The sequence below is a fragment of the Aquarana catesbeiana genome, linkage group LG02 (assembly GCF_042186555.1).
Source record: "Aquarana catesbeiana isolate 2022-GZ linkage group LG02, ASM4218655v1, whole genome shotgun sequence".
Lineage (NCBI taxonomy): Eukaryota > Metazoa > Chordata > Amphibia > Anura > Ranidae > Aquarana > Aquarana catesbeiana.
The window spans coordinates 174,223,525-174,251,362 of NC_133325.1; the positions used below are offsets into that span (position 1 = coordinate 174,223,525).

The 27,838-nt window shown below is 40.7% G+C and overlaps 1 protein-coding gene across 4 annotated transcripts in view; it reads left to right on the plus strand.

Moving 5' to 3' along the window:
• The window catches only part of STAT6 (signal transducer and activator of transcription 6), a 335,779-nt gene that overhangs the window by 176,200 nt on the left and 131,741 nt on the right, over positions 1-27,838 (plus strand). For 2 of the 4 annotated variants that reach the window (XM_073613828.1, XM_073613830.1), the window contains exons 1-4: positions 381-420; positions 3,245-3,389; positions 19,791-19,932; positions 23,867-23,950. In XM_073613828.1, the coding sequence (XP_073469929.1) occupies positions 396-420; positions 3,245-3,389; positions 19,791-19,932; positions 23,867-23,950 (396 nt within the window). In that variant the 5' untranslated portion in view covers positions 381-395. Of the gene's footprint in view, positions 1-380; positions 421-3,244; positions 3,390-19,790; positions 19,933-23,866; positions 23,951-27,838 lie in introns of those variants that run through there. The other 2 variants (XM_073613829.1, XM_073613831.1) reach the window with 2 other exon arrangements.

Consider the following 27,838-nt stretch of genomic DNA (forward strand, 5'->3'; position numbering starts at 1 on the left):
TAACACACCCCCTGTATTAGAGTGACCCAACTCTAGAGGAAGGAACACAAGCATGTTTGGACAGTAACACTGTCACTCTGAGGGAGGGTAGTATTACACTAGCAGATTTAGATACACTAGCAGATTTAGATACACTAACATAATGAAGCAAAACTCCAGCTAATACTTTAGAAGCAGTTACAGCAACAGTGTTTGTTTTTCTTTTTGGGATAAATATTTTACATAAATAAATAAAAACTGACCACTGTACAGACCTTTGTCAGTTGTAAATGGTTTGTCTCAATCCTGTAACTGTTACATCTGCAGATCTGCCTGTTCTGTTGAAAAACAACAGACTTGGTTATATGACCAAATGAAAATAAAGTAAAGAAAGCCTACATAAAGAAAGAAAATGAATGAAGCTATCACATTTAGGAATTGGTAAGCTGCATTATAACAAATGTTTTGTTTTGGGTTTAATACCTTAGACTATAAAATATATAGCAAAATCATTTGATGCATCAGAAGCCAGGTGGACGTAGATCAAAGATCTAAAATAGGCAGTTACATAATTAACACTCAGAAACTAACATATATAGTGTCCTTGACATATATTATATTATAGTATTTTATTGTATTATAACTGTATTGTCTCCCTTTTATATTGTAAAGCGCTGCGTAAACAGTTGGCGCTATATAAATCCTGTATAATAATAATAATAATAATATAACAGAAGGAGTGAATCATGGAAAATCCCATCTTTATATATGTAGCACTAACTCTCGGTGGAGCTGCTGGTTAGGCGGGCTGTTACCTTCACTCTCGATACCTCTGTTTCACCGACACCGGGTCTAGGGTTCCGTTGAGTTTACCTCTGGACGATATAAGCACCAACACTTGAGTACGTTTTCAATGCTTTACTGAACCAAGTAACGAAGGAAGTAGCAGGAAAGAGGCAGGAGGAAAACTGCAGGGAAGCTCAAATACCTTTCTTTAGGTTTCTTTAGAACATCCTTTAAAGTTGAATACTGTAACTGAATGCAATCCCCTTTTGTGGGACCCGATCTTTGCTCGCCTGGATAGGCCTCTCTCACTTGCCTAGCAGCCAGTACGTAGCATGAACAAAAGTCTCTGCCACAGACTTGCTTGAAAATAAACCCGTACGATTCTCTGCCACAGGATGTATTGGTTCACGATGAATGTCAGACACGGTACTTGGACCTTTAAGCCAACCCGGCAGTACCATGCAATAAGACTACTTCAGGATATGTCCTCCAACCGAGTCACCAGGCCCCTCTCCAGACCAGCACTCTGCATGATCCTTCCATGACGGGTCCTCCCCTAGGATCTTCTCGGTTGTCCAGCTTCTTCACTCTGGATAGACAGCTCAGGACCATTCCTTGGCTGCTGTGGTAGGCCTCAGACAGGCTTCTGGGCCCACCCACGCGCCGCAGCGACGCGGGCCTCCGGAACGGAGGACCACGAGGTGATACTCTAACACATACCTGTCGGCCAGGAGGACCAGCAGGTTGCTAAAAACTAACCCCTAAACATGGCGTCTGTCCCATAAATACCCTCTCCCAGAATGCAACTCGGAGGACCACCTCCACCGAGTTGTCTCCGGGACAGAGGAGCACTCATCCGCTTTAACACCCGCCGATGGTGACAACGACACCCACCGGCACAATGTGGAACCACACGCAACGTCAGCCAAGCTGAAACAGAGGCAAATCTAACTTCCTATAACAAGCAATTCACTAAATTTACCTATCAGATGGTAGATCATAAATCTACCAGCGCTACATCTAAAATATATTTATGCAAATATGAATGTATACTCGGTGGCGGCAGGTGGACTTTTTTTGGTTCTAATCACATGCTTAAAACCCCCCCCCATTGGAATCCATGCATCCAGCGCCCTGCATGTAGATTAGGGTCTGGAAGCATGGATGGGGGGGCAGTGCCCGTGTGCCCCTTATGGATGGGCTGCCACTGTGCATACTGATGGTGATTTTGAAGGCAGTTTAAAAATGTAATTCATGTTGTAGATTTTTTTTCTTTTCCAGTAGTCTTTATTGTTTTTTTTACGATAACAATGACATATACTGTATGTATACAACACAGCCTGAAAACTTCCATATGATCTATTTGGTTTGCAATTTTTTACAAAATGTTGGACATTGTCAACAACATGCACATGTGTAAAAAGAAGAGGAACCACATATTGCTATCATAAACTGTGTGTCCTTGTCATACAGCATTTTCTTGATTTTTAAACAAAAAAAATTGTAGTTATACAAAATGGTACCAAAAACATTCAGATCGGACCTGCTTTACACTACCCCAGCCTGTGACACACCTGGTAGTATTTTTCTCTTCAGTGGAGTAACACTGTCATGTCAGGTAAACTGTACAGGACCCCATCATTTCTAATGGCGGCTCTGCATGGAAACAGTTATATGGTCCAATGCAAAGATATGTTATATTGTTTAAAGTGACGCTAAAGACCTTTTTTTAATAAAAAGAGGTTATGCTTACCTGCTCTGTGCAGTGATATTGCACAGAGCCAGTCCCTCACCTCTTATTTTGCAGATCCCCAGTAGCACTCCCCCCTTCTTCTTCTTCTTCCCCATAGTAAGCCATGTCCTATATGGGCATCTGTGTGGGCAGGCTCCTGAGCCAGGCCGTGTGTGTCCATGGACAGACACAGCATGACTCTATCCTCTCCCTCCCCACAGGATTTGACTGACAGCAATGGCTACTGCTGCTCTCAGTATAGCCTGCGGGAGCAGGAAGAGGGAGGAGAAGACCTGCAGCCAGGCACAGCGCTGGACTGATAGAGGACTCAGGTCAGTGTTTAAGAGTGGAGGGGGGGATAATTAGTGGGGTGTTTTTTACCTTAATGCAGGTAATGCATTAGGGTATAAAATACCTAAACTTTATAACCACTTTAGGAGTTGTTATACTTTACACTGTAAAATTATGTAAGCTGAAATAGTATGCACTAACTGCCCTACAGTCTAGTGTAATGTGTGTGTAAAAGTAACATTTAATTTTAAACAGAGTAGGGAAAAGTTAGACCCTTTGTCAAGTCTATTCAAATCAATTAAAAGTTTGTCTTTACATACACCTTAACTATTCGGTGATAAATACAGTATGTATAATTGTGTTTTGAATTTTTTCTTTGTATAATGCCCTGCTTATTACAGCCATATACCTTAAATTATGACTTTGTACTTGACTAAAATAGATTTTTTTTTTCAGCACGTATATTTGCAGATATGTCCAAATGCCCTTCTGTTTGGAGTTATGTGTCGAAAATGCCTCCAGAGCATTTAAAAAATGTGTATGGAGAATTTCCCCAGAAGGTGAGGCAGCACCTTGGTGAATGGTTGGAGAGGCAGCCTTGGTGAGTATCCCACCATAACATATAAGGTATACTACAAACACAGCTGAAGATGGCCTTATACTGCATCCTAACAGATTTAACAGGTTTAAAATCCATTGAAACAGTCATTTGAGTTATGTATACATTTTAAATAACAAAATAAGTGCATTGTAGCATATTTTTTCTTTCATTAGTCAAAGCCATTGTTTCATTCATGTACTTTAAAATTTCTTGGTATTGGCTGGTAAAATATACATAGAAAAAGGAACAACCGTAAACCTAAAAACATGCCATTTCTATTATCTTCAATGAATAAACCAGGATTGATGTTGTACATCAATCATTTTATATTATTCAATCATAGTCATATTATGGTATTTATTGTAAAATGTACTAAAAAGGAACAACCGCAAACTTAAAAAGTGCAATTTTTAATATATATCATGAATAAGGTAGAATTATAACTTTAACCAACATATATTGTACATCGATCATATTATACAGAATGTGCAAGCCATAAATTAAAGTGTGTGTGAAGGCAAAATGTGTATTTTGTATATTTCGATAGAGTAGGGAAGAATTAGAACCACTATCAAGTTTTCACTGTTGAGGAGATTCAGCCCATTTGTCCTGGTGACCATTGTCAATTGAACTGAAAGTGGGAGATGGTCTAAATGTTTTAGTTGTTACTAGAAAAAAAATATAGAAAAAAAAACCTTCCTGCCAAAGGCCATTCTGTCTTCAGATCATCCTCCAAGTTATCTCTGTCGTCTTCTTCAGTATGGGGCAGTTTTGACTAAGTCAGTGGAGTTTACCAAGGAGAGAGTGATTCAGTGGGCAGAAGGGGTTGATTTTTTTTTAAAGGCAAATAGACTGTCCACTTTGCAAAGTGGTGTTGCATTCTGCAAGTGCAGTTGCTCCAGAGCTTAGTAAATGAGGTAAAGTTTCACTTGACAAATAATACCCAATCACATGCAAGGAAAATAAAAAAACAGCATTTTTGCTTGCACATGATTGGATGATGGAAGTCAGCAGAGCTTCTGTTCCATAACTAAGCTCTGGAGCAACTGCTCTTGCAGAGTGCAACTGCACTTTGCAAAGTACACAGTCTATTTTCCTTTAGTAAATTAACCCCAAGTGTTTCTGGTGCCAAGTGTTCAAGGACCCTGTTTTTCCCCCTCTGGATAAATCAGATGCACAAGAAGCTATGGTAACTGGTTACAAATGATGTATAGAGAAAAGAAATGAGGGTTGGGAAGTGGGGCAGTTGCTGAAGCTGGCCATACACTTGTTCCCGACCTCAATGGTTGTGGTGGACTATCTCGGTACTGATAATTCAGAACATAATTGATATTTAAAAAAGATTATTTATTACATAAAAATTAACATACAAAGATGCATTTAAAAGCAGAATTGAAGAAAATTCAATAAACAAATACTCAGGGTTCCCCCAAGAGGTATCTGTTGATGAAGTATATCTCAATAAATGGCTTTTCCTCAAACGATGTATGGCTGTGAGATCCTCTGGTCATCCAATTTTTGTTTCCCTTGAGGACTCAGGGTTCTGAGCAATACTCTGTGGCCTGGTTGGGGTGGTGTTTTCCTTTAGTAAATAAACCCCAAAGTGTCTGCCTTGGTCTCAGTGGACTTTCTTTGTTAGCCCATAATTGACAAATAATTTTTTTTACTAGGCCTTTGGCTGCAGTGGACTTGTTTTGATCCTTCGTCGAGAAAGCTTGTGCATTTTGGGTGAAGTTGATGGTCACCAACAAGATGTTCCCTTGTCTACTGAAATGAGGCTTCAAACACAGGAAATCCATGCTCACCAAATTAATAGGGTCTTGGCATTTTAAGTGGCCCAGTTCTAGTGGGCAAGTTCTTCTGCTGTATAAACTGCAAACATAAGTGGCAGTAACATTCTGCCTCTTCCTTCATGCAAGGCCAGTAAAATCGTTCTCTGACTAGGTTAAAATTTCTTTATGATCCCAGATGATCATGTTCATCATGTAAGGCCACTGATACTGCATTCCTGTGTTTTAATCCATTACAGAAATGCAACAGTTTCCACTCTGCATGAATCATCCTGGCCCTCTTTCCAAGATTCCAGTAGTGGCTTTGTAAAGCCTTCAGAGTTAGTTGACAAAGTGGGTCTCGGATTTGTCTTTCATAAAATGCTGATTACTAAAGATATAAAGGTCTCTATCCCTCACTTGAACCAGATTGCAGTAAATGTTATTCTCCTTCTGAAGCTTCAGCATTATGAGACCTTCAAGACAGCACATTAGCATTTCTGACAAAAGTGGGGGAAGATGGTAGTTGCGCTGTGATGAAGGGGGGGGGGGAGCTACAAAGATGACTAAAGTGGCAAAGTGAACTAAAAAAGAAACGGGCCAATGCATGAATGGATCCTACATGCTAAAAGAACATGGTGAGGATGCAGTGCAGTGCAACGTAGCTGATCAACATGACTATAATGTTGCGGGCAGACAAAGCCTAATATATAAAGGTAATTGTGAAACAGTGACTGCTTGAATATAGCAAAGCAAAAATGCATATACTGACACAAATAGGATAAATATGACACAATGCAAAAAAATATATAATGCAAGAAAAATACATGTGGGCTAGTGCCCCATTAGCAAAAACGTGCCAAATCCTGGTGGACTACAAGTGACAAATCCCTAGGACAAACATGAATAATAGTTCTATCATCCAGTCCAAAAACAAAAACTCGTGATGAGAAACACAAAACAATTCCAATCGTGAAGGGAAGGGGGATCTTCAGTGAGGACACCTCCGTGTTTGCAAGCCGCTTACCTTACAGCTGTAAGGTGTACAGTTTGTGTTGCAAATGTTTGTTGTTTTTGGACTGGATGATAGAACTATTATTCATGTTTGTCCTAGGGATTTGTCATATATGCTTTGGGCACAGGTGCTAGGATTTATAACATACAAAGTTCCAATATGAAAGCAATGGTTATTTTGAAGTGTGGCTTCACAGAACGGTAATATTCATTGATATGTATGGATTACTGCAATCCCCGATTGCAAATACTAGCAAAAATTACCCCAAAACATAGCTTTTCAGCAGAAAATGTAGCAGTGTATCATACATAGATGCTCTTATTCAGAGAATTGGGATTAGCTGTTGAAATGAAAAGCCATTATACCAAGCCATAGATGGTTACATAGTTAGTCAGTTTGAAAAAAGATACAAGTCCATCTAGTTCAACAATAAATATAAATAAAAAATAATATCAAACAATCCCATATACCTAATCCCACAGTTCCCACCCACAGTTGATCCAGAGTAAGGCGAAAAACCCCAGCAAAGCATGATCCAATTTGCTACAGCAGGGGAAAAAAATCCTTCCTGACCCCCAAAAGGCAATCGGATTTTGCCTGGATCAACTTTACCTATAAATATTAGTACCCAGTTATATTGTGTGCACTTAGGAAAGAATCCAGGCCTTTCTTAAAGCAATCTACTGAGCTGGCCAGAACCACCTCTGGAGGGAGTCTATTCCACATTTTCACAGCTCTAACTGTAAAGAAACCTTTCTGTATCTGGAGATGAAATCTCTTTTCCTCTAGACATAAAGACTTCCCCCTTGTCCTCAGTGTTTTGACGGTAAAGTGAATAACTCAACACTGAGTTCACTATATGGACCCCTTATATTTTTGTACATGTTGATCATATCCCCCTTAATCTCCTCTTTTCAAGAGTGAATAAATCCAGTTCCTCTAATCTTTCCTCATAGCTGAGTTCCTCCATGCCTCTAATCACTTTGGTTGCCCTTCTCTGCACTTTCTCCAGTTCCCCGATATCCTTTTTGAGAACTGGTGCCCAAAACTGAGCTGCATATTCCAGATGAGGTCTTACTAATGATTTGTACAGGGGCAAAATGATATCGCTCTCTCTGGAGTCCATACCTCTCTTAATACAAGAAAGGACTTTGCTTGCTTTGGAAATTGCAGCTTGGCATTGCATGTTATTGTTGAGCTTATGATCTACCAAAACCCCCAGATCCCTCTCCGCTATGGATCCCCCCAGTTGTACTCCCCCTAGTATGTATGATGCATGCATATTCTTAGCCCCCAAGTGCATAACTTTACATTTATCAACATTAAACCTCATTTGCCACATGGTCGCCCAATTAGACAGTGCATTGAGGTCAGCTTGTAAATTGGAGACATCCTGTAAGGACGTTATTCCACTGCATAGTTTGGTGTCATCTGCAAAGACTGAAATGGTACTTTTAATCCCAGACCCTATATCATTTATAAAGAGATTAAAAATTAAAGGTCCCAACACTGAACCTTGGGGTAAACCACTGATAACCTTAGACCATTCAGAGTAAAAATCATTAACCACTACTCTCTGAATTCTATCTTTTAGCCAGTTTTCTATCCATTTACAAACCGATATTTCCAAGCCTGTAGACTTTACCTTACACATGAGCCTTGTGTGGGGAGCTGTGTCAAATGATTTTGTAAAATCCAAGTATACCATGTCCACAGCCACCCCTCTGTCCAAGGTTTTACTTACCTCTTCATAAAAAGAAATCAGGTTTGTCTGACAACTTCTGTCTTTCATGAATCCATGCTGTCTGTTGCTTAAAATGTTTTTTTCCAGCAAGAACTCACCTGTGTGGTATTTTATTAAACTTTCCAGTATCTTCCCAACTATAGAAGTTAAACGAACAGGTCTATAGTTACTTGGTAAAGACTTTGTTCCCTTTTTAAATATAGGCACCACATTGGCCCTACGTCAATCCAGTGGTACTATTCCCCTCAATGAGTCCCTAAAAATTAGATACAATGGCTTTGAAATGACAGAGCTCAATTCTTTTAGGATCTGTGGGTGGATGCCATCTGGTCCAGGTGCTTTATCAACATTTATTCTGTCTAAATATTTCTGGACCATATCACTTTTGAGCCATTGTGGATCATTTGGGGCTGTGTCAATATCATCCCCATTATGGACTTGAGCTCTCCCATGCTTATTTGTATACACAGAACAGAAGAATGTATTTAATAAATTTGCCTTCTCTTTGTCCACAGTCACCCACTCTAGATTATTTTGTAAACGGCCTACTTGCTAGGACCTGACCTTTTTACTATTAATATATTTGAAGAATTTTTGGGGGTTTGACCTACTGTCTTGTGCAATCTGTCATTCGTTTTGAATTTTTGCGTCCTTGATTTCCTTTTTACATAGTCTGTTATATTCTTTGTAAAATTTAAATGACAATAGTGTTCCTTCATTTTTATATTTTTTAAAAGCTTGTTGGGGCGGCACAGTGGTCTCACCTAGCAGTAAAAAGGGTCGCTGGTTCGAATCCCAACCACGACACTACCTGCCTGGAGTTTGTATGTTCTTCCTGTGCCTACGTGGGATTCCTCCAGGTACTCCGGTTTCTTCCCACACTCCAAAGACATGCTGGTAGGTTAATTGGCTTCTGTCCAAAATTGGCCTTAGTATATGAATGGGGACCTTGGATTGCGGGTAGGGACTGATGTGAGTGTGCAATGTACAGGGTTAGGGACAATTGTAGAAACGCATCCACACTCACTCAGGTTAAACTGGATGGACTGGTGTCTTTATTCAACCTTACTACTAACTATGTAACTATGATACCTCACATGTGTGGTTTGAACACCGTTTTCATATGCGGACGCTACTTATGTATGCGTTCGCTTCTGCAGGCGAGCTCGGCGGGACGGGGCAAGTTTAAAAATTTTTTTTTTTATTATTATTTATGTTACGTTTTATTTTTTATTTTTACAATGTTTTTTACAAAAAAATTGTGTCACTTTTATTCCTATTACAAGGAATGTAAACATCCCCTGTAATAGAAAAAAAGCATGACAGGAGCTCTTAAATATGAGATCTGGGGTAAAAAAAGACCTCAGATCTCATATTTACAGTTAAATGCAATAGAAAAAATAAATAAATAAATTTGTCATTTAAAAAAATAATTACAAAAAATTACCCTCTAAGAGCTATGGGCGGAAGTGACGTTTTGACATCGCTTTCGCCCTGCATTGTTATGGAGATGGGTGGGGGCCATTTTCCCCTTACTCGTCTCCATGTCAAGCCCGGGGAAAGCCGACACTCCGGTAAGCGGCGGAGGGCACCGAATCGCGGTGGGAGGGGGGCCCTCTACCGCCGCCGATAAAAGTGATCTTGTGGCAAATCCGCTGCACTCTTATCAGAAACTGGACTGCAGGCTGAAGAAGAGGATAGCTAGCTGCTGCCATAACAACGATATCCCCCTTCAAAGTAAGGACGTACATTGTCGCAAGGTGGTCCGGAAGTGGTTAAACTTATTGCCCATGGGAATATACTTTGCAGTGAGTTCACAAAAAGTCTTTTTGAAGAATTCCCATTTCTGTTCTGTGTCCATTGATACTAATATTCCCTCCCAGTCTAAGTCCTGGAGAGCAACCATCATCCTTGGAAAATGTACTCTCTTAAAGTTAAGTGTTTTTATCTTTCCCGTATGTGTTTTTTTCGTACAGCTAACATCAAATAAAATCATGTTATTGTCACTGCTACCCAGATGTTCCTTTATATGAACATTGGTAATAAGCTCTGCATGGTTTGAGATTACCAGTTCCAACAGAGCATCATTCCTAGTTGGGGCCTCAATAAACTGTACCATAAAATTGTCCTGTAATAGGTTTATACATTTTTCCCATTAACTGATCCAGCAGTGCCATTACTCCAGTCAATTTCCGGATAGATAAAATCCCCCATTATTATCCTCCCAGCCCTTGCAGCCCTTTCCATCTGTGCAACGAGCTGAGTCTCAAACTCCTCATTAACATTGAGTGGTCTATAACAGACTCCAATGATTAACTATGAACTACGCACATCTATATGCAGTTCCACCCATAATGCTTCAGCCACATCACACTCTCCATCAATTAGGTCCTCTTTCACACTCGCTTTGAGATCACTTCTCACATAGAGACAGACCCCACCACCTTTCCTTTTTACACTGTCTCTCCAAAAGAGTGCATAGCCAGGAATATTAATAGCCCAGTCATGTGAGGAATGAAACCAAGTTTCAGTAATACCGATTACATCATAGCTCTCCTCGTGCACCAGAGCTTCCAACTCACCTATTTTGCTTGGCAGACTTCTGGCATTGGTGAACAAACACTTCAATGCATTATTACATTTTGCTCCGGTGTTTTGCATATCTTTTTTAGTAGTACAAATTAGTAGCACTATAGTAGCACTATAATTTCCAATGGTTGTTTGTAGCAAGGGAATTTTCTTGTCACCTGCCATAACCCTCCCCCATCTATCCCCATTCCACCCTCCATAAATGTCTGACCCCTAACTAACCTGTCTGCCTGATTGAATTTTAGTTCTCCCTCCCCTAACTAGGCACTCTGTTCCTGCTGTTCCTGCGGTGTCACTCTTGGATGTCCCAATAAAGGATTTTGGATTATAGTCGTAGTGTGCAGCCTGTTCTTCTTCTTTTTCTACCATGTAAATGGTTAATGGCTGTCTTTATTTGGGATCAAATGATAAGAGAATACTTAATTTGTCTGTCAGAAGGCAACAAATAGAAACTAACATTACACACATTTTACAAACAGGTATAATTAATATATAGGTACCATTTAGTTAATATATACAGGTAATACAAGTTTTATTCATTACTTTTGAGCAAATGATGAGACATTTGCAAAGCAAATTTTTTTACAAATAGGTACCGTTTTGTCAGAGAGGTTCAGAACTTTGGGTCAATAACATCAATCAATTTTGCCATGCACTTTGGCAAAAAAAGATAGTTATAATAATAATGATTTTAAAACTTCAACAGACAGGATTTATTATGCAAATTTAGAAAGAAGCATAAATAATATCTTGTATATTGAACACCGTCAGGGGAAATCAAAGATTTATAAGTGTCATAAGGAGTCTGTGACACTCTTTAGAGTTTCATTGTGCCCCCATCTCAACAAAAGTAAATAAAGTCCTTTTTCAAGCTGCCTAAGCAATTCCAAATAGCATACAAATCTTGTTTATGCAGAAAAGTGTTGTGGAAGTTTTCACCCTGGTGCCCTGGTTTAGTACACACAAGCTGAATGTCGGGCAGCATCGGCCGGTTCAATAGAAACCGGTGGACATTCGGCACGTGTGTACGGCAGCCAGTCTGACCCGCTGAAGGGTCATGACCAAAAAAGGTCTACTGACCTGCTTTTTGTTTAGCGCTCTTAGCCAATGGTTGAGATTGCATATCAGTGTGTCCTGCCAGGGGGGGCCTGTACAGTGGCTCCGACCTGAGCTGTCAGGTTTTTTTTTTGTTCAACTCAAAAAAAATAGTAGTGTGTACGAGGCTTTAGACTGGTCTCTTATATGCGCACATAAGGCTTTTGATGTTTATAGAGGTACATTTTGTTAAAATGTATAAGGGGTAGAGCTGCTTTGTAGTTGCATAAATATATGATTAAAGAATATTTTCAGAGTAGGAAGTAGATGTTGACATGGGAAAGGTCCAGATTATGTGATGGTTTTCAGCTAGCGTGTGTTCCAATCCAATCACAGATAAAGTCAGCAGCTACAAATACTGTAGCTGCTGACTTTTAATATATATAGACACTTACCTGTCCAGGGAGCCCGCAATGTCGGCACCCCACCCCACGATGTCAGGTGCTGCCACTGCCATTCTTCATTAAAAACAGGTACCCGTTCTCCCCTCCCCCCTGAAAGGTGTCAAATGTGGCACCGGAGAGGGGGAGGAAGCAGATCAGTGGAAGTTCCACTTTTGGGTGGAACTCCACTTTAAGTGGAGTGCACACTATGAGAAAATAGGAAAAATAATTTCCTACGAGGAATGATCGCTCGATTTTCATATATCCGATTCAGACATTCCAAACGAAAATTTCCGAAGGGACAAACTCTAAAATTTTTCTTGTACGTGAACAGAACTAATGATTTTTATTTAATGTGTACTGTTTTCACACGGTTTTTGTATGAGAAAAAAGGGGTACGAAAGATGTGTGTGCATGAAACAACAAGTCAAACTAAAAAAAGCATTTGTCCCTTGAGAATTTTCATACAATCTTTACCATCCTTGATTTGGACCTGCTGTGAAACATCAAGGAAAACCGGACAATCGTTCATCCGATTTTCTTATAGTGTGTACTGGGCTGTAGACTGGTTAGGCCCTATGCACACTGAGCTTTTAGTCCTGGTGCATGGGGAGTTAAGCATTGACCAGAGGGCACAAGTGCCCCATCCAGTCCTGCTGCTGGCAGCCTGTCAAACTCTAAAATAAGCTGACAGCTGCTTTAGTTGGACGGGGCTGAGCATTGAGCTCAGTGGTACCAATTAGAAAGGCATTATACACCCAGGGACAAATGTGCAAAATGCAAACCTATCGCATTCCAGGCATTCATCCCCGGCGCATACTGCACTAAATGTAAATGCTACAAGGTGAGCTGTCCAGCCCCGACCAGCTGCAAGCAGCTGTCAGCCTCTCATATAGTTTGACAGGCTGCCCCATGCACTGGGACTAGACGTCCAATGTGAATGAGGCTGTAAAAAATAAACAGTGTGACGAAATGAGGTATCATTTAGAATAAACATCTGTAACACACACTGTCACCACAGACAGGTATGTTCAGAGGATTTATACTATACAGTATCGCTCTTCAAGAGACAGGTTATTTTTAGTTTTCATTAAAAACTTTAGAGACAAGGTTAACCCTTTTCAAAATATAAATGCAAATAAATTATTTATGGTAAAATGGTGTCACAAGTAATAAAGAGACTATAAAACAACCGAGAAATAAAAAGATGTTGAAAAGAATACTTGCAAATCCTGGTTTTGGCAGAGTCCAGTGAATAAGCAAAAACAGTATTGTGACTCTCACAAGTCCTGTTAGGTGTTCCTTGATTTGATGTTAGAGAGCTAACAAACTGTCCTGGCATTCTCTTTTTCTTTGGGATCAAAGGAGTTTTGACAGAGGCCACCTGACCAATAAGCATCTGAAAAGTGGTTTCTGGGATTTCACTATGGTTATGACTATATCCCAGAGACAGTTTTCTATAGGTACTCATATATCTGAGTACCTACAAGGTAAAGCCTGCTAACATGCAGATTATTGTCCAGCTTGAATGTAGCTTCAAAATGAATAAAACTTTGACAGGTTTCGGAAACCCGGTTCGCCAAGGAGCTGAATTGGGCTGGTGCTGCACCCCAAACTCCTAGAGCAGTGGTGTTAGGGCTCAAAACACTATAAATTAACTGAGGGAGGTAAATGTGTCTATATTCTGGCTGTGCTATTATTATCTAATGAGTTATGAAACATGCTGAAGTTATAAGTGCTAACCTGTCTGCAGAGATATGTATTGGCCATCTCCTCCAACTGTGCTATTTACGACCGGTATCTGTTAGTTTTTTGGCTTGCTCAGCTTGTGAGGATGACAGTTTTATTAAGGTTTCTAGACATAAATTGTGGATTGGGTAATGGAAAGGTCTGTGTGTCTGATCAATAAATTGATAAGGTCCTGACATCAATTAACAGTTTCTGTATTGTGTAAGTAAAGGGGGGGGCGGTCTGAGCTACTGGATCTCTGGTTTTAAAACAGAGAAGCTAACGACGCATAAAATGCAATGGCTGAATGTGAACAAAATGGCTGCTACACACACACACAGCTATTCGTGAGCCCAGTACACATAACCATTACAAACTGTTCACAACAACCTGAAGAAAATATCAGAATAAGCTGAGCAGCATATGTTGCATACACCTTTGAATGAGAACAGTAATAATGTTGCAGAACATAGGAAAGTAAACATGTAGGTGGCTCTCTCCAGTGAGCCTGGTTGGGAAAAAGATATCTTTTCATTTCACTAATGGTAAGAAGTAGTGAAACTGTCCTATCATTGTAATTAGGTGAAGCAGAACTTCGCTCTAATGGTGCTGTAGATGTAGGCATGGAAATTATTCCCACTGTATTGGGTCGAAGTATGATAAGTCATAGTCGAGTGACTCCTCATGAGGGATTTCTTTTCTTGGAATGTGAGAGTCTGGTGGCAGAATTTTTCATCCTTTAAGATGTTTGAGCTCTGCTCCCAAGCTGAAAATAGCATTTTTCCTTGTCTGGAGAAGAGTAGTTTTGTAAAATATCCCTATTTTAATAAGTATGTTTTTTCCCAAGGTCTTTTGTTAAGGGGAGTAGCTTTTTCCTGTTTTGAATAATTCGTTTAGAGAGTATAGAGAACGTTGTATATATTTTGCTGGTAGTAAATGCCAGCAGCTATAACTTTGGAATGTGTTATAGCTAATACATCCCTTTGGAGTGAGGTCGTGCAGAGAATTCTGCATATTTTATTTACATCTAGTATTTTCTCTGTGAGGAGTCCCACCTCATTTGAAGATGATAGTTTGAGAATTCCGATTGCAGAGTATGGAGGTAACGAAACATCAGGGGGAAAAAAAACAGCATTCTGCTACCATGTTTCTCTGAAAATAAGACCGAGTCTTATATTAATTTTGGCAACAAAAGACACAGTAGGGCTTATTTTTGGGGTAGGTCTTATCATGTAATGTTCTGTCTTCTCTCCCCCTCTCCCTCCCTGCCTGTCAGGAATCCACCAGTGTGAACTGAGTAAAAGTGGTTGTAAAATCCTAGAATGCACTCCATTACAGTAAAATTTAATGTAAAATGTGTGTCTTTCTGTGATATAACCTTCGTTGACCCGCCGGAGCTCTCTTCCCCGCTCCGAGCACTGCAGAGAGAGGGGCTGAGATCCCCGCTGACACCTGGGAGAAGAGGAGGAGAGCAGCCAAGCGCCGAGCTGCGCTGTAACGAAGGTATTTGGCACAACTATTTTACAGAAACACACACATTTTACATTATATAATACTGTAATAGAGTGAATTATAGGATTTTACAACCACCTTAAATGAGGGCTTATTTTCGAGGTAGGCCTTGTATTGCAGCCATCCCAGAAAATCACAGTAGGTCTTATTTTTGTAGTAGGTTTCATTTTCGGAGGAAACACAATATATGCTGTTTTTCTTTATTGGTGTCTGTTTCATATCATGTCCGCCAATTATTCATTCTTCTCTTTTCAGATGCTATTCTGCATGGTGTCAACAAAAATATGAAAGAGGAGAATTGTAACTTCATATATGCATGTGAACAATGCCTTGCTGCATTTGTGTAGTAAACAAGGCTACTCCAAAAAGTTGTGAATAATTATATCAACAAACTACTGCTGTGTCATTTATCCACTAAAAGCATATTTTACTGTTTATAGCGATACTTTAGCTTTAAGTGCTGGGACATCTGCGCTGGCAGTTTTCAATTCAGAAATTCCATCACATAGAACAATACTCCTCCCTAGACCTCCACACCCCAGCCCTTCCCGTAACCCTAACACTCAGGTCTTCTGTTAGAAATCATGGGGCCACAAACTGCCTACCTGTCCGGCCAAAAGTGACTGAGGACATAGATTTATCAGTCCCTTTCTCTGCAGCCTCAGCTGCACAGATGAATAAATAGGAAGCCCTCTGAGGCTTCCTGCTTATTCGCAAACTGGACAGTTTACTATGCTTCAGTGATGAATGGACACAGGAGTGATTGATACCGATCGCTCACTGTGTTCATTTAGGAAAGGAAGGGGCCAGTGTTTGACCTATTTACTGGCCCCTTCCCCCCACTCTCCATACTGAAACATCTCCCTGTGGGCCTACAGCAGCTGCCGACGGGTGAGGAGGGAAGCTGGCAGCGATGCAGGGGAAAGGAGCACACGGGGGGTTTGGACAGCAGCTGGAAGGGGCACATGTGCTAGAAACAATCCCCCTGCAGTGCAGCCGAAGGGAGGGAGAGGAGAAGAAGCTGGCAGTGCTGCAGGGGGAGACAGAAGAGGATCATTGTCGGCAATAAGACCGTACAGCTAGCCCTCCTGCTTAGCAGGTTCCCAGGCCGCCCCTTGGGAACTGATGGGGCCCAGGCCCAGTACAGGAGGGCTGGCTGTACTGCCTTATGCAGTCCTGCTAACACTTACTCTTCCAATAACTTAACACTATCCTCCATGTAACCCCAACGCCAACCCTCCCTGTAGTTCTGACACTTACCCTTACTGTAACCTAACACTAACTCTTCCTGTAACTCTAACACTAATTCTACTTGTAACCATATCACTAACCCTCACTGTAACATAACACTAATCCACCCTGTAAGGCTAACACTGACGCTTACTATTACCTTAAAATGAACCCTCCCTGTAACACTGACTTTAAACCCTAACATTACCTCTCTTGTAACACTAATGCCCTGTACACCCGATCGGACATTGATCGGACATTCAGACAACAAAATCCATGGATTTTTTCCAACGGATGTTGGCTCAAACTTGTCTTGCATACACACGGTCGCACAAAGTTGTCGGAAAATCCAATCGTTCTGAACGCGGTGACGTAAAACACGTACGTCAGGACTATAAACGGGGCAGTAGCCAATAGCTTTTGTCTCCTAATTTATTCTGAGCATGCATGGCACTTTGTGCGTTAGATTTACACATGATTGGAATTTAACCAATCGGATTTTGTTGTCGGAAAATTTTATAGCCTGCTCTCAAACTTTGTGTGTCGGAAATTCCGATGGAAAAAGTCCGACGGAGCCCACACACAATCGGAATTTCCGACAACACAGTCCGATCGCACTTTTTCCGTCGGGAAATCTGACCGTGCGTACAGGGCATAACAGTAACCCTCACTGTTACTCTAATACTAACCCCTCTTTTAATGATGGCATTAACGCTCTAACACTATTGCTCACAATAACGCACCCTTTTACTCTAAAACTACAAGAAAAGGGAAGATGGTGCAAGGTTTAAGACAAAAACTCAACGTTAAATAGGAAAGAGCATACACAGGGTAATAACCATAAAAGTCCTGGATAAAAATTATGTATAAAAAATATAAAAATATATGTATGATTTTAAAAAAATCACAGTAAAGTTCATGAGTCCAATGGGGTGCTATGACAGCACTAGTGACAGCTCTCTTAGGAGCGAAGCAATCTCTGAAAGAAAAATAAAAAACAACAAGGTGCGCCAGATTAAGTGCAGGGGAATTTATTTAAACATCAGCCAAATGGCTACTCACATGGCATCAGATAAAACAAGGCATGTAACTCCAAAAAGGTCCGTGGTCACTTGGGGGGGTCCAAGGCTTTGTCACTACAAGCTTCAACGGCACTTCCGGTTCTGGACCGTCCCGAGTGCATTCCACGCTGGTTTCCATCTACCCTGCCGTTATACCGCTGAAGCCTGTAGTGACAAAGCCTTGGACCCCCCAAGTGACCACAGACCTTTTTGGAGTTACATGCCTTGTTTTATCTGATGTGAGTGTTGTTTCATGTGAGTGTTGTTTTAATAAATTCCCTTGGTCTGAACATACTGCACTTAGTTTGGCACACCTTGCTGTTTTTTTTTTTATTTAACTCTAACATTTACCATCCCTATAAACCCAACAAATAACTTCCCTTATGTAAACTTAACTCTCCTTCTTTGCATCTGTGCTGATGACCAACCTCTCTTCACCAAAATGTGTCAGAACCTACTGTTCTGTGCTTCTAACCCTTATACTGTATGCGTCTGAAGTGCTTCTTTGATAGGTGCAGTCTAAGCTTCTACAGGGACATGCGGTGAGGTCAGTGGCTGATGAGGCACTGGCTAGTATCAGAGCCAGATACACACAGGTTACATACGCTGCGATTGTTAGAGCGAGAGCAATAATTCTAGCACTAGACCTCCTCTGTAACTCTAAACATGTAACCTATAAAACATTTTAGAGGAGATTTTTAAGTACAGAAGTTTGGCACTATTCCACGAGTATGCGCAAGTTTAAAGCTTGACATGTTAAGTATCTATTTACTTGGCGTAACATCATCTTTCACATTATACAAAAAATCAGGCTAACTTTGGTGTTTTTTTTATAGTCATGAAACAGTTTTTTCCAAAAAAAGTGTTTGAAAAATTGCTGCGCAAATACCGTGTAACATAAAAAGTTGCAATAACCAATGCAGAGTGCATGAGCATCATGGGAAATGTAGTTCCAAAACATCTGGGATGCCAAGGTTCACCATCACTGCCCTAGGGTGTCTGCTAAAAAATATATATAATGTTTGGGGGTTCTGAGTGAGTTCCTAGCAAAAAAATGATGATTTTTGCATGTAGGGGAGACGCGTCAGAATTGGCCTGGGTGGCAAGTGGTAATTTACCATACGTAAGTAATATACAAATATTTATTATATATTGTTTTTAAGGTAATTTACTATATTTCCACAAACTGTACTCAAGCAGGTGGCTTAACGGACAAATTACTGTTATAACTTCAAACCAGTAATTTCACAGTAAATAGATAAATAATAAATTATTATGTTATAACATGTAGCATAATAATATATGATTTAGCTTGATTAAAGCAGTACCTTTTCAGCAGGCAGCAGATTCTCATTCTCCCTCTTAACTGTGTAAGAAAAACATGGGATTATGGGTAAATCTCATACCCATGAACCCATGCTTTTTCCTACTAGTTAAGAGGGCTGGGCTGGAAGGGATCATGTGTCTTTTAGACACATGCCCCCTTCTATGACACTGTAGTAAGAGGAGAGCCTCCACTGCAGCATTTTTATTGGACAGCTTGTTCCAATGGTTCTTTACCATTGGTCCAAGTCTCCAAGCTGTCCATTGAGCTCAGTGCCTCTGACAAGAAGTGAGAGGCACTGTGAGCTCATCCTCTCAGTCTACTGCAAACAGAGTGTTCCCGCTTGTATTTAAACTGGCTGCTCTGTATGTAGCTTCTGACAGGCTGCACAAGAAGCCCAGTATCTTGGGAACTATAGGTGGCAGGAGCCCCAAATTTTGACCTGTGGTGGGGTAGGACTTTGGCTACATAGCCCCCAAATTTGGGGTCTCTGTAACCTCAAAACTCGGTCTGTTTTTGGTATTTTTTTTATGTTCATGGCAGGTGAGGCACTGCCTCACCTGCCTCCCCTGACTGTACGTCCCTGAGTTATTAAGCTACTAAGTTCTTAGATTGTAAGCTCTAAGGAGCAGGACCCTCTGATTCCTACTGTATTAAAGTGTATTGTATTTGTACTGTCTACCCTCAAGTTGTAAAGAGCTACATAAACTGTTGGCCCTATATAAATCCTGTATAATAATAATACTAAGTCTAAGCTAATGGTACTTTTCTAGCATACTGTAAGATGTACAGCATATCCCTATAAACATTACGTATTTCTGCAGCTATCAAGTTCTTGTATATTTTGTTTATGTACCATCTTGGTATTTGTCTTCTAGATGTACTGTATACAGTATGAAGTGTAAACACCAAACTATTTGTCTAACTTATATTTACACAATTTTATTACAGGGAACATATCACTGGAACGGATCCCTTTTGTGTTGAAAGAGCAAGTTCTATACTAAGTGAATTAGTAGAAGAGCTGGAAAAGGCAGCAAGCAGTTGTGTCAGTGACACAAGATTGATTCTTCAATGGGTAGACAATTTTAAGGTAAGTGATATTTCTATTATCAAGAAAGTCAATGTGCCATCCAGTAGCAGTTACAGAAATTGCTTTGAGAGATACTGGAAAAATGGTAATGTACGGCGGTGCAACATATATGGAATTCCCAGAGCAAGAGCAAATGAGGATTTTCTATAATGCTTGCCAGGGCTGCCAAATCTACAGTAGCATCTGAGGACCTTAAAATATAACTATACAGAAAGGCTTTCAGCACAGTAGATGTAGACAGCATTGGGTGCTCACTGAAGGGAGGACAGTGAAAAGGATGGAGGGAGACTTAGATGCTCATAAAGCAGAAAAATGGCATTTGATCAAGGAAAAGCTTGAGCAGCTGTGTTCTGTAGGAGTAAGGAGCTTCTTCCACCCAAAACAATCACCTCGTGAAGGGGAATCCACACCTATGGGATTACACTCACCAGAAATTCAGCATAAAGAAGCCTTTGTATATCATTAATAGCAGCTTTCCACCTCCTCTGTGCGGCCACCAGATGTCAATAACACTCTTGGTTCATGCAGCATAACATATGGGAGGAATAAGATATCTACATAGCGTGATATTGCTAAAATAGTTTTATTCAAAAATATCCAAACACATCCCCCCTTATTCAGATCTGCGTACCAGAGATTTAAATAAATAGAGCATTTGTATTAAAGTGCACTGTGCCTGATAACACGGCTCCCGGGAAGACCTCCAGAGTATTCACTGTGTGTAGCGAACCACACACTTCCCGGTTGCTTTCCGGTGAGTGGAACGCACGCGTCACTTCCGGTAGATTACGTCCCTGATGCGTTTCGTCACTTCCGGACGTCGTCTGAGGGCGCCCTCAGTGAATACTCTGGAGGACTTCCCGGGAGCCGTGTTATCAGGCACAGTGCACTTTAATACAAATGCTCTATTTATTTAAATCTCTGGTACGCAGATCTGAATAAGGGGGGATGTGTTTGGATATTTTTTTTGGATATTTTTTAATAAAACTATTTTAGCAATATCACGCTATGTAGATATCTTATTCCTCCCATATGTTATGCTGCATGAACCGAGAGTGTTATTGACATCTGGTGGCCGTACAGAGGAGGTGGAAAGCTGATATTAATGATATACAAAGGCTTCTTTATGCTGAATTTCTGGTGAGTGTAATCCCATAGGGGTGGATTCCCCCTCACGAGGTGATTGTTTTGGATGGAAGAAGCTCCTTACTCCTACAGAACACAGCTGCTCAAGCTTTTCCTTGATCTTATCTTCTACTGGGTCATTTTATTTAAAAAAAAAAATGTGTCTTTGCGATTTTGACACATAGTGCTGCTGCAATGAGATATTAAGAGACTTTTGCATCGGTTTTGTGGTTTTTGTGATGTCCTTGGGATAGTATCATGCGCTCCCCATTTGAAATAGAATCATTAGGCAGACTAGAGACTTCACTCTCAATTTGCCAGTCTGGAGGAGACCAACGTTTCTTCTTTACTGGTCAATTATTTGTACTTTATACCCTTTCTGGTTAACTGAGTTCCTGGTCATTCTACATGTATGACTTAAAGAAAACTATTTTCTATGGCTGGGCTGTCAGCCTTTGATAAGAAACACTTGAGGGCAGGTTGCCCAGGCCTTTGATTTTTCCCTAAGACCCCTTTCACACTGAGGCGTTTTTCAGGCATTTTAGTGCTAGAAATAGCGCCTGTAAAGCGCCTGAAAAATGCCTTCCATGCCTCCCCAGTGTGAAAGCCCAAGTGCTTTCACACTGGAGCGGTGCACTTGCAGGACTTTGGAAAAAGTCCCAGAAGCAGCATCTTTGGGGCTGTATATAGCGCTCCTAAACCGCCCCTGCCCATCGAAATTAATGGGCAGCACCGCAACACGGATGCTATTAACCCTTTCTACGGCCGCTAGAGGGGGTTAAAAGCGCCGCTAGCGCCCGAACTAAAGCGCCGCTAAAACTACTGTAAAGCGCCGCTAAAACTATGGGCGCTTTACCTCTAACACTGGTCACTTTCAGTGTGAAACCCCCTTTCTGACCAAAGTACTTTTTGGAATTTGACACTGCGTCGCTTTAACTGACAATTGCACCCAAACAAAATTGACGTCCTTTTTTTTCCCCACAAACAGAGCTTTCTTTAGGTGGCATTTGATCGCCTCTGAGGTTTTTATTTTTTGTGCTATAAACAAAAAAGAGCGACAATTTTGAAAAAAACGCATTATTTTTTACTTTTTGCTATAATAAATGTGCCCCAAAAATATATAAAAAACATTTTTTTCCTCAGTTTAGGCCGATATGTATACTTCTACATATTTTTGGTAAAACAATCGCAATAAGCGTATATTGATTGGTTTGCGCAAAAGTTATAGTGTCTACAAAATAGGGGATAGTTTTATGACATTTTTCTTATAAATTTTTTTTTTTTAATAGTAATGGTGGCGATCTGCAATTTTTATCGGGACTGCGACATTATAGCGGACACATCGGACAATTTTGACACATTTTTTGGGACCATTGGCATTCATACAGCGATCAATGCTATAAAATTGCATTGATTACTGTAAAAATGTCACTGGCAGTGAAGGGGTTAATACCAGGGGGCGATCAAGGGGTTAATGTGTTCCCTAGTTTGTGTTCTAACTGAAGGGGGATGGGACTGTGTAGGGGAGATGACAGATCGCTGTTCATACTCCGTATGAACTGACGATCTGTCTGTTCTCCCCTCAGAGAACCGTAAACTGTGTGTTTACACACACAGATCCCGGTTCTCTGTGTGTCAGCGGCGATCGTGGGAGCCCGGTGGTGATCGTGACCGGCGGGCACTCGCATCGGCTCAGGGGGCCACAGGGCGAAGCGACGTTACATAACGTTGTTTCACCCAGCCGTGCCATTCTGCCGCAGTGCAACTGCGGCGGATGGTCGGCAAGTGGTTAATGATAATGTCTAGCTCAATCACATGGCTGGTAAAATTCAAAAACATGTGGTAGAAGGCCTTATAACAATCCTATATTGTCCTTTCTGATATGTCATCACTTGAAAATAAGTCCACAGTTGATATAGCATATATAGAGCAATATGAGACCAGCTGTAGAGCTTCCAGTTGTGTTTAGAAAATGGTAGCAAGTAGTACTAGAGCGTCGTCAATGAGACCTGTTTGAAATGTTTCAGAATTTTTGGAATTGTATCCTTATCCTGGTGTGTTAGCTTTGTCAATTCAGCCTACTTTCTACTTGTAAAAGCATTTTTGATGGCATTTATGCTGAAAAAAACTTTGTCAAGATCTATTTGATTCCTATAACTGTATCACGCAATGGGGTTGATTTAAGGCAAATAGACTGTTCACTTTGCAAGTGCAGTTGCAAGCTGCAAAGGAATTTGCCCCAGTGCTTAGTAAATAAATGGAAGCTCTGCAGACTTCCATTATCCAATCATGTGCAAGAACAATTGCTGTTTTTTATTTTCCTTGCATGTAATTGGGTATTCTTTGCAAAATGAAGCTTCACGTCATTTGCTAAGCTCCGGAGCAAATCCCCTTGCAGGGTGCAACTGCCCTTGCAAAGTGCACAGTCTATTTGCCTTTAGTAAATCAACCCCATTGTCTCCTGAACATATTTTGCTTGCTTTTTAATGCTCTCTTACATTCCAATTTGCCCCACTGCCTGTGAGCAGGACATACTGCTTGTCCTTTGGCGTTTGCTGTTACTATGTTTTCAACTCTATAAGCACATTTAATGCTATTGTCTTGATTCTACTTCTTTTGCATGAGATTTCTAGTTTTCTTTCTGAAGATTGTTTTATTCTCTACTTTCTGTGCAATAAAAAGATTGATATCTCTTCAATTACTGTTGACTCGCCATTATTTTCCTTGATTTTTCATAACTATTCTTCTTTCTGAAGATATTATGATTGGCTACAGGGTTGTTTTTATAACACATTTTTTTTGTGTACAGAGAATGTCACTGCTTGACACAAACAGTACAATACTGTTTTTCAAGACCATTTGTAAAGGGGAAATGGAACTCGTTTTAAAGCAGGTATGGCAATTATTCTTAGTTTCCTTTAGCGCCAAACACTTTATTATTATTATTTAGTTATTGCTTAAGTTTAAATATGTTATGGACTGTCTAGGGTGGTATCCATTGTATATACTCTAAATAAATAATGGGCAGAACTCCAAAAAGCTAACCTTTTACGTTTCATATATTTATGAAAGGAAACATCATAAAAAGTATAACAGTAAAATGTATTACATGCACAAGATCTCCCCATAGTTCCTCTATCTAGACCAGGGATGTCCAACCTTTTGACTTTCCTGGGTCACATTGGAAGAAGAGGAATTGTCTTGGGCCGCACATAAAATACACTAACAATAAGGATAGCCGATGAGCAGAAAAAGTCAGGCAGATCACAAATTAACACTCACTGATATAGATAGTGTACCTATCTAAATAATAAAACTTTTTTTGTAATATTTTTAATAAAAGTAAATGAGGGCAACAAAAAACAAATGCAATATTTGACACTATTTGCGATAGACTAACGCATAATTATCTGGTTCTTTGGATATAGTAGCAATTCTCAATGAAGGTGCTCATCAGATATTTTGGTTCTAATTTTGCTGCCAAAAAACTGATGACATGAATAAGGCGTGATTGTGAAGAGTGGGATATTTTTATTTGGGAAAATAAAACGTATAAAAGTCCAGTAAATAGACACTGCCAAATCTTCTTTCGGGCGCATGTGTTCGCTAAGTGTAAACACATTTTTACAAAAAATTCCAATTAAAAAAAATAAACATTTTTTAAGTAAGTTTACGAGTTTGTGTTGGCCTGTATTCATAGCCGTCTTAGGCCACATGCGGCCCGTAGACCGCAGGTTGGACACCAAAGCTTGGCAAACTTTTAACTACAAGCATATACATTTTCATGAGAACAAGGAGTAGAGCCAGGCTAAAAGTAAAGCATATAACAAACATCAATACACATGGATACAGTGCCTTGAAAAAGTATTCATACTCCTTGACATTTTCCACATTTTGTCATGTTACAACCAAAAACATAAATGTATTTGAATGGGATTTTATGTGATAGACCAACACAAAGTGACACATAATTGTGAAGTGGAAGGAAAATGATGGTTTTCACATTTTTGTTACAAATAAATATGTGAAAAGCGTGGCATGCATTTGTATTCAGCCCCCTTTACTCTGATACCCCTAAATAAAATTTAGAGGAACCAATTGCCTTCAGAAGTCAGTAATTTAATATCAGTATAAATACAGCTGTTCTGTGAAGCCATCAGAGGTTTGTTAGAGAACCTTACTGAACAAACAGCATCATGAAGGCCAAGGAACACACCAGACAGGTCAGGATTAGGATTTCTGAGCACATACATAACACTGAAATTGGGTTCAAGTACCACAGTGTATCCTTACATTTAAAAAAATTCCACAATCAGGCCCCTCAGGCCTCAAATTTTGGGGGGTGGATTGTATACACCCCAACTGGAGGGGTTCTAACCTTGTACGAGAAATATCGAAGAGAGAAACTCGGTGGATTTTCCTTATGGATACACTAACACCAAGGGGAATGAACATTGAACTAGATGTGAATTGCTTTATTAGTGATTTTTAGCTTAGTGCAATATGGATTTTAACTTTATCTATTTTTAATACATGTATTATTTTACTTACAACTATTTTAATGTATAATCCATTTTTTTATATATTGGTTATTATTATGGTATCTTCTTTGTTTAGATTAATTTAGGATACACATAGACCCACATGGGGTTCTGTTTGATATATACTTATAATAAGCAGTATCGTATTTTATCCTTATTATTTTTCTAGTTGTTTGATTCATGTAAATGGATATGTTAACATGTGACAAATTACTCCCTTTAATGATGTGGTTTACCGACTTTATATTGCACATAATTTTGGTCTGTGTCTTTTGGGCACTGACAGATTGATTTAGATATATCCGGTCACAGCTAGCCAGGAAGTGTGAGCCAATTGGGAGTTACCATGGTGGCTGTCTACTAACGAAGCTCAGACAGAGTCAATTGGCTGGGATTAGGGTTTTATTTATTTGGTAAGTTGAGTCGTTTGGCCACACCCTCAGATGATATCGTTCATGACTAAATGCGTCAGTGTTGGGCCAAGCGACTGCCAATAGTGACGTTATCTTGCTGATCGGGACAGTCGCTCGCAAGTGACCATCGCAGAGCGAGGTAGGAGACGCCGCCTGTAATCTGATCCCTCCCGGACTTAGATGGATGTCAGTGTGATACATTGCTCGATTTGATTGTCAACATTTATCAGTGTAAGATCCAACTTCTGAGGCCGCAGTACGAGAGAGAGATACCCATTCATTAAGTGACACCTATGACTATTGATTGATGCCTATTTTCCAGCTCAGTCTGGTAAGGGTATTTCCAACAGGGGTGAATTGTCCCCCAGTTTTTATTTACGAGTGAAGGTTTTGGTGGTAGATGAACGTGGAACATATATGATTAGGATCTTTAACCAGACGGGACTTTTTCACTGAATATGGATTGAGGAATTTATTACCTGTTTTCTTTTAAATATCATTTTAAGGCGCATGCGCGGTCTGCTCCAAGATGGCTGCTTAAGTCCGGAGCTCCGCACTGCCTCAGCCATACGGCGCACATAGCAGGGGATCCGGGGCCCCGGAGGCCGCAAATTGCACACACACCGCGGGCAGAACAGCTGGGGCACGAGCCTATGAAGGCAGGTTCGTGCAGGAGGGACCTGGAGCCGCGATTTAGAGCTTCGGCGGGACGGGCCGAATCCAAGATGGCCGACGCCATGCTGCAGACGGCACAGAATGCTGTACAGCACGCCGAGGAAAGACAGGGAGACAAGCTGTCCTATGCTGCAGTCACCCGCTCTAACCATCCTGGAACACCAGTGAGTACAACTAAACCTGCTACTCCCACCCCTGCAATTATAGAGCCCATCACTACACAGTCGCTGGAGGAGCTTCAGCACCTGTCCATGGGGCCTACTTCTCCCACCTCAGGAACAGGGCCTGTTTTGACTGACTTATCATCTCACACATTGCTCTCTGCTCCAGACCTCTTCTCCCAATTGTCAGCACTTCTGGACAGAGGCCTAGCACAAACTGCAGCTAAAATCACGGGAGACATTAGGGAAGATTTCCAAGTACTGGGCTCCCGGATGGAAGCAATTGAGGACAAACTGGATCAGACTATCTCTAAGACCAGGCAAAATTCTGCACACATCCAGGTAATACAGGATCAGCTGGACATAGCGCTTTCCCGTATTGATGATCTTGAAAACAGGTCTAGAAGGGAGAACTTCAGAATAAGGGGGCTCCCAGAATCGATAACAGACACAATACCAGTTGTTCAAGACTTTCTTAAACTACTTATCCCTGACATACCTTCCCATAAGTTGGAGATTGACCGAGCCCACAGGACACTGGGACCCCTCAGGAAAGATGGCCTACCTAGGGACATAGTGGTCAAACTTCACTACTTTTCAGTGAAGGAAGAAGTTATGAAAAAATGCAGATATCAGCACCCTCTCACATGCAGAGGCCATGCAATACAAGTATTTGCTGACATTTCACCAACCACAATACAGAAAAGAAGGTCGCTGAAACCCCTGCTAACGGTTCTGGCTCAACATGATATCAAATATAAATGGGCCTTCCCCTTTGCACTGAAGTTTGACTACAAAGGCAAGACATACTCCTTTCGTAATCTACAAGATGGAGAACGGCTCCTCCTGGACCTCCGTCTCATCTCACAAGAATCAGCAATGGACTTAACGAATTCGTCTGCAAGCTCTTTCAAACGCCCTTCTCCAGCGAGTCCACTTCAGCCGGTTTGGGACAAACCCAAATACAAACGCTCTAAAGAGGCCAGACCCC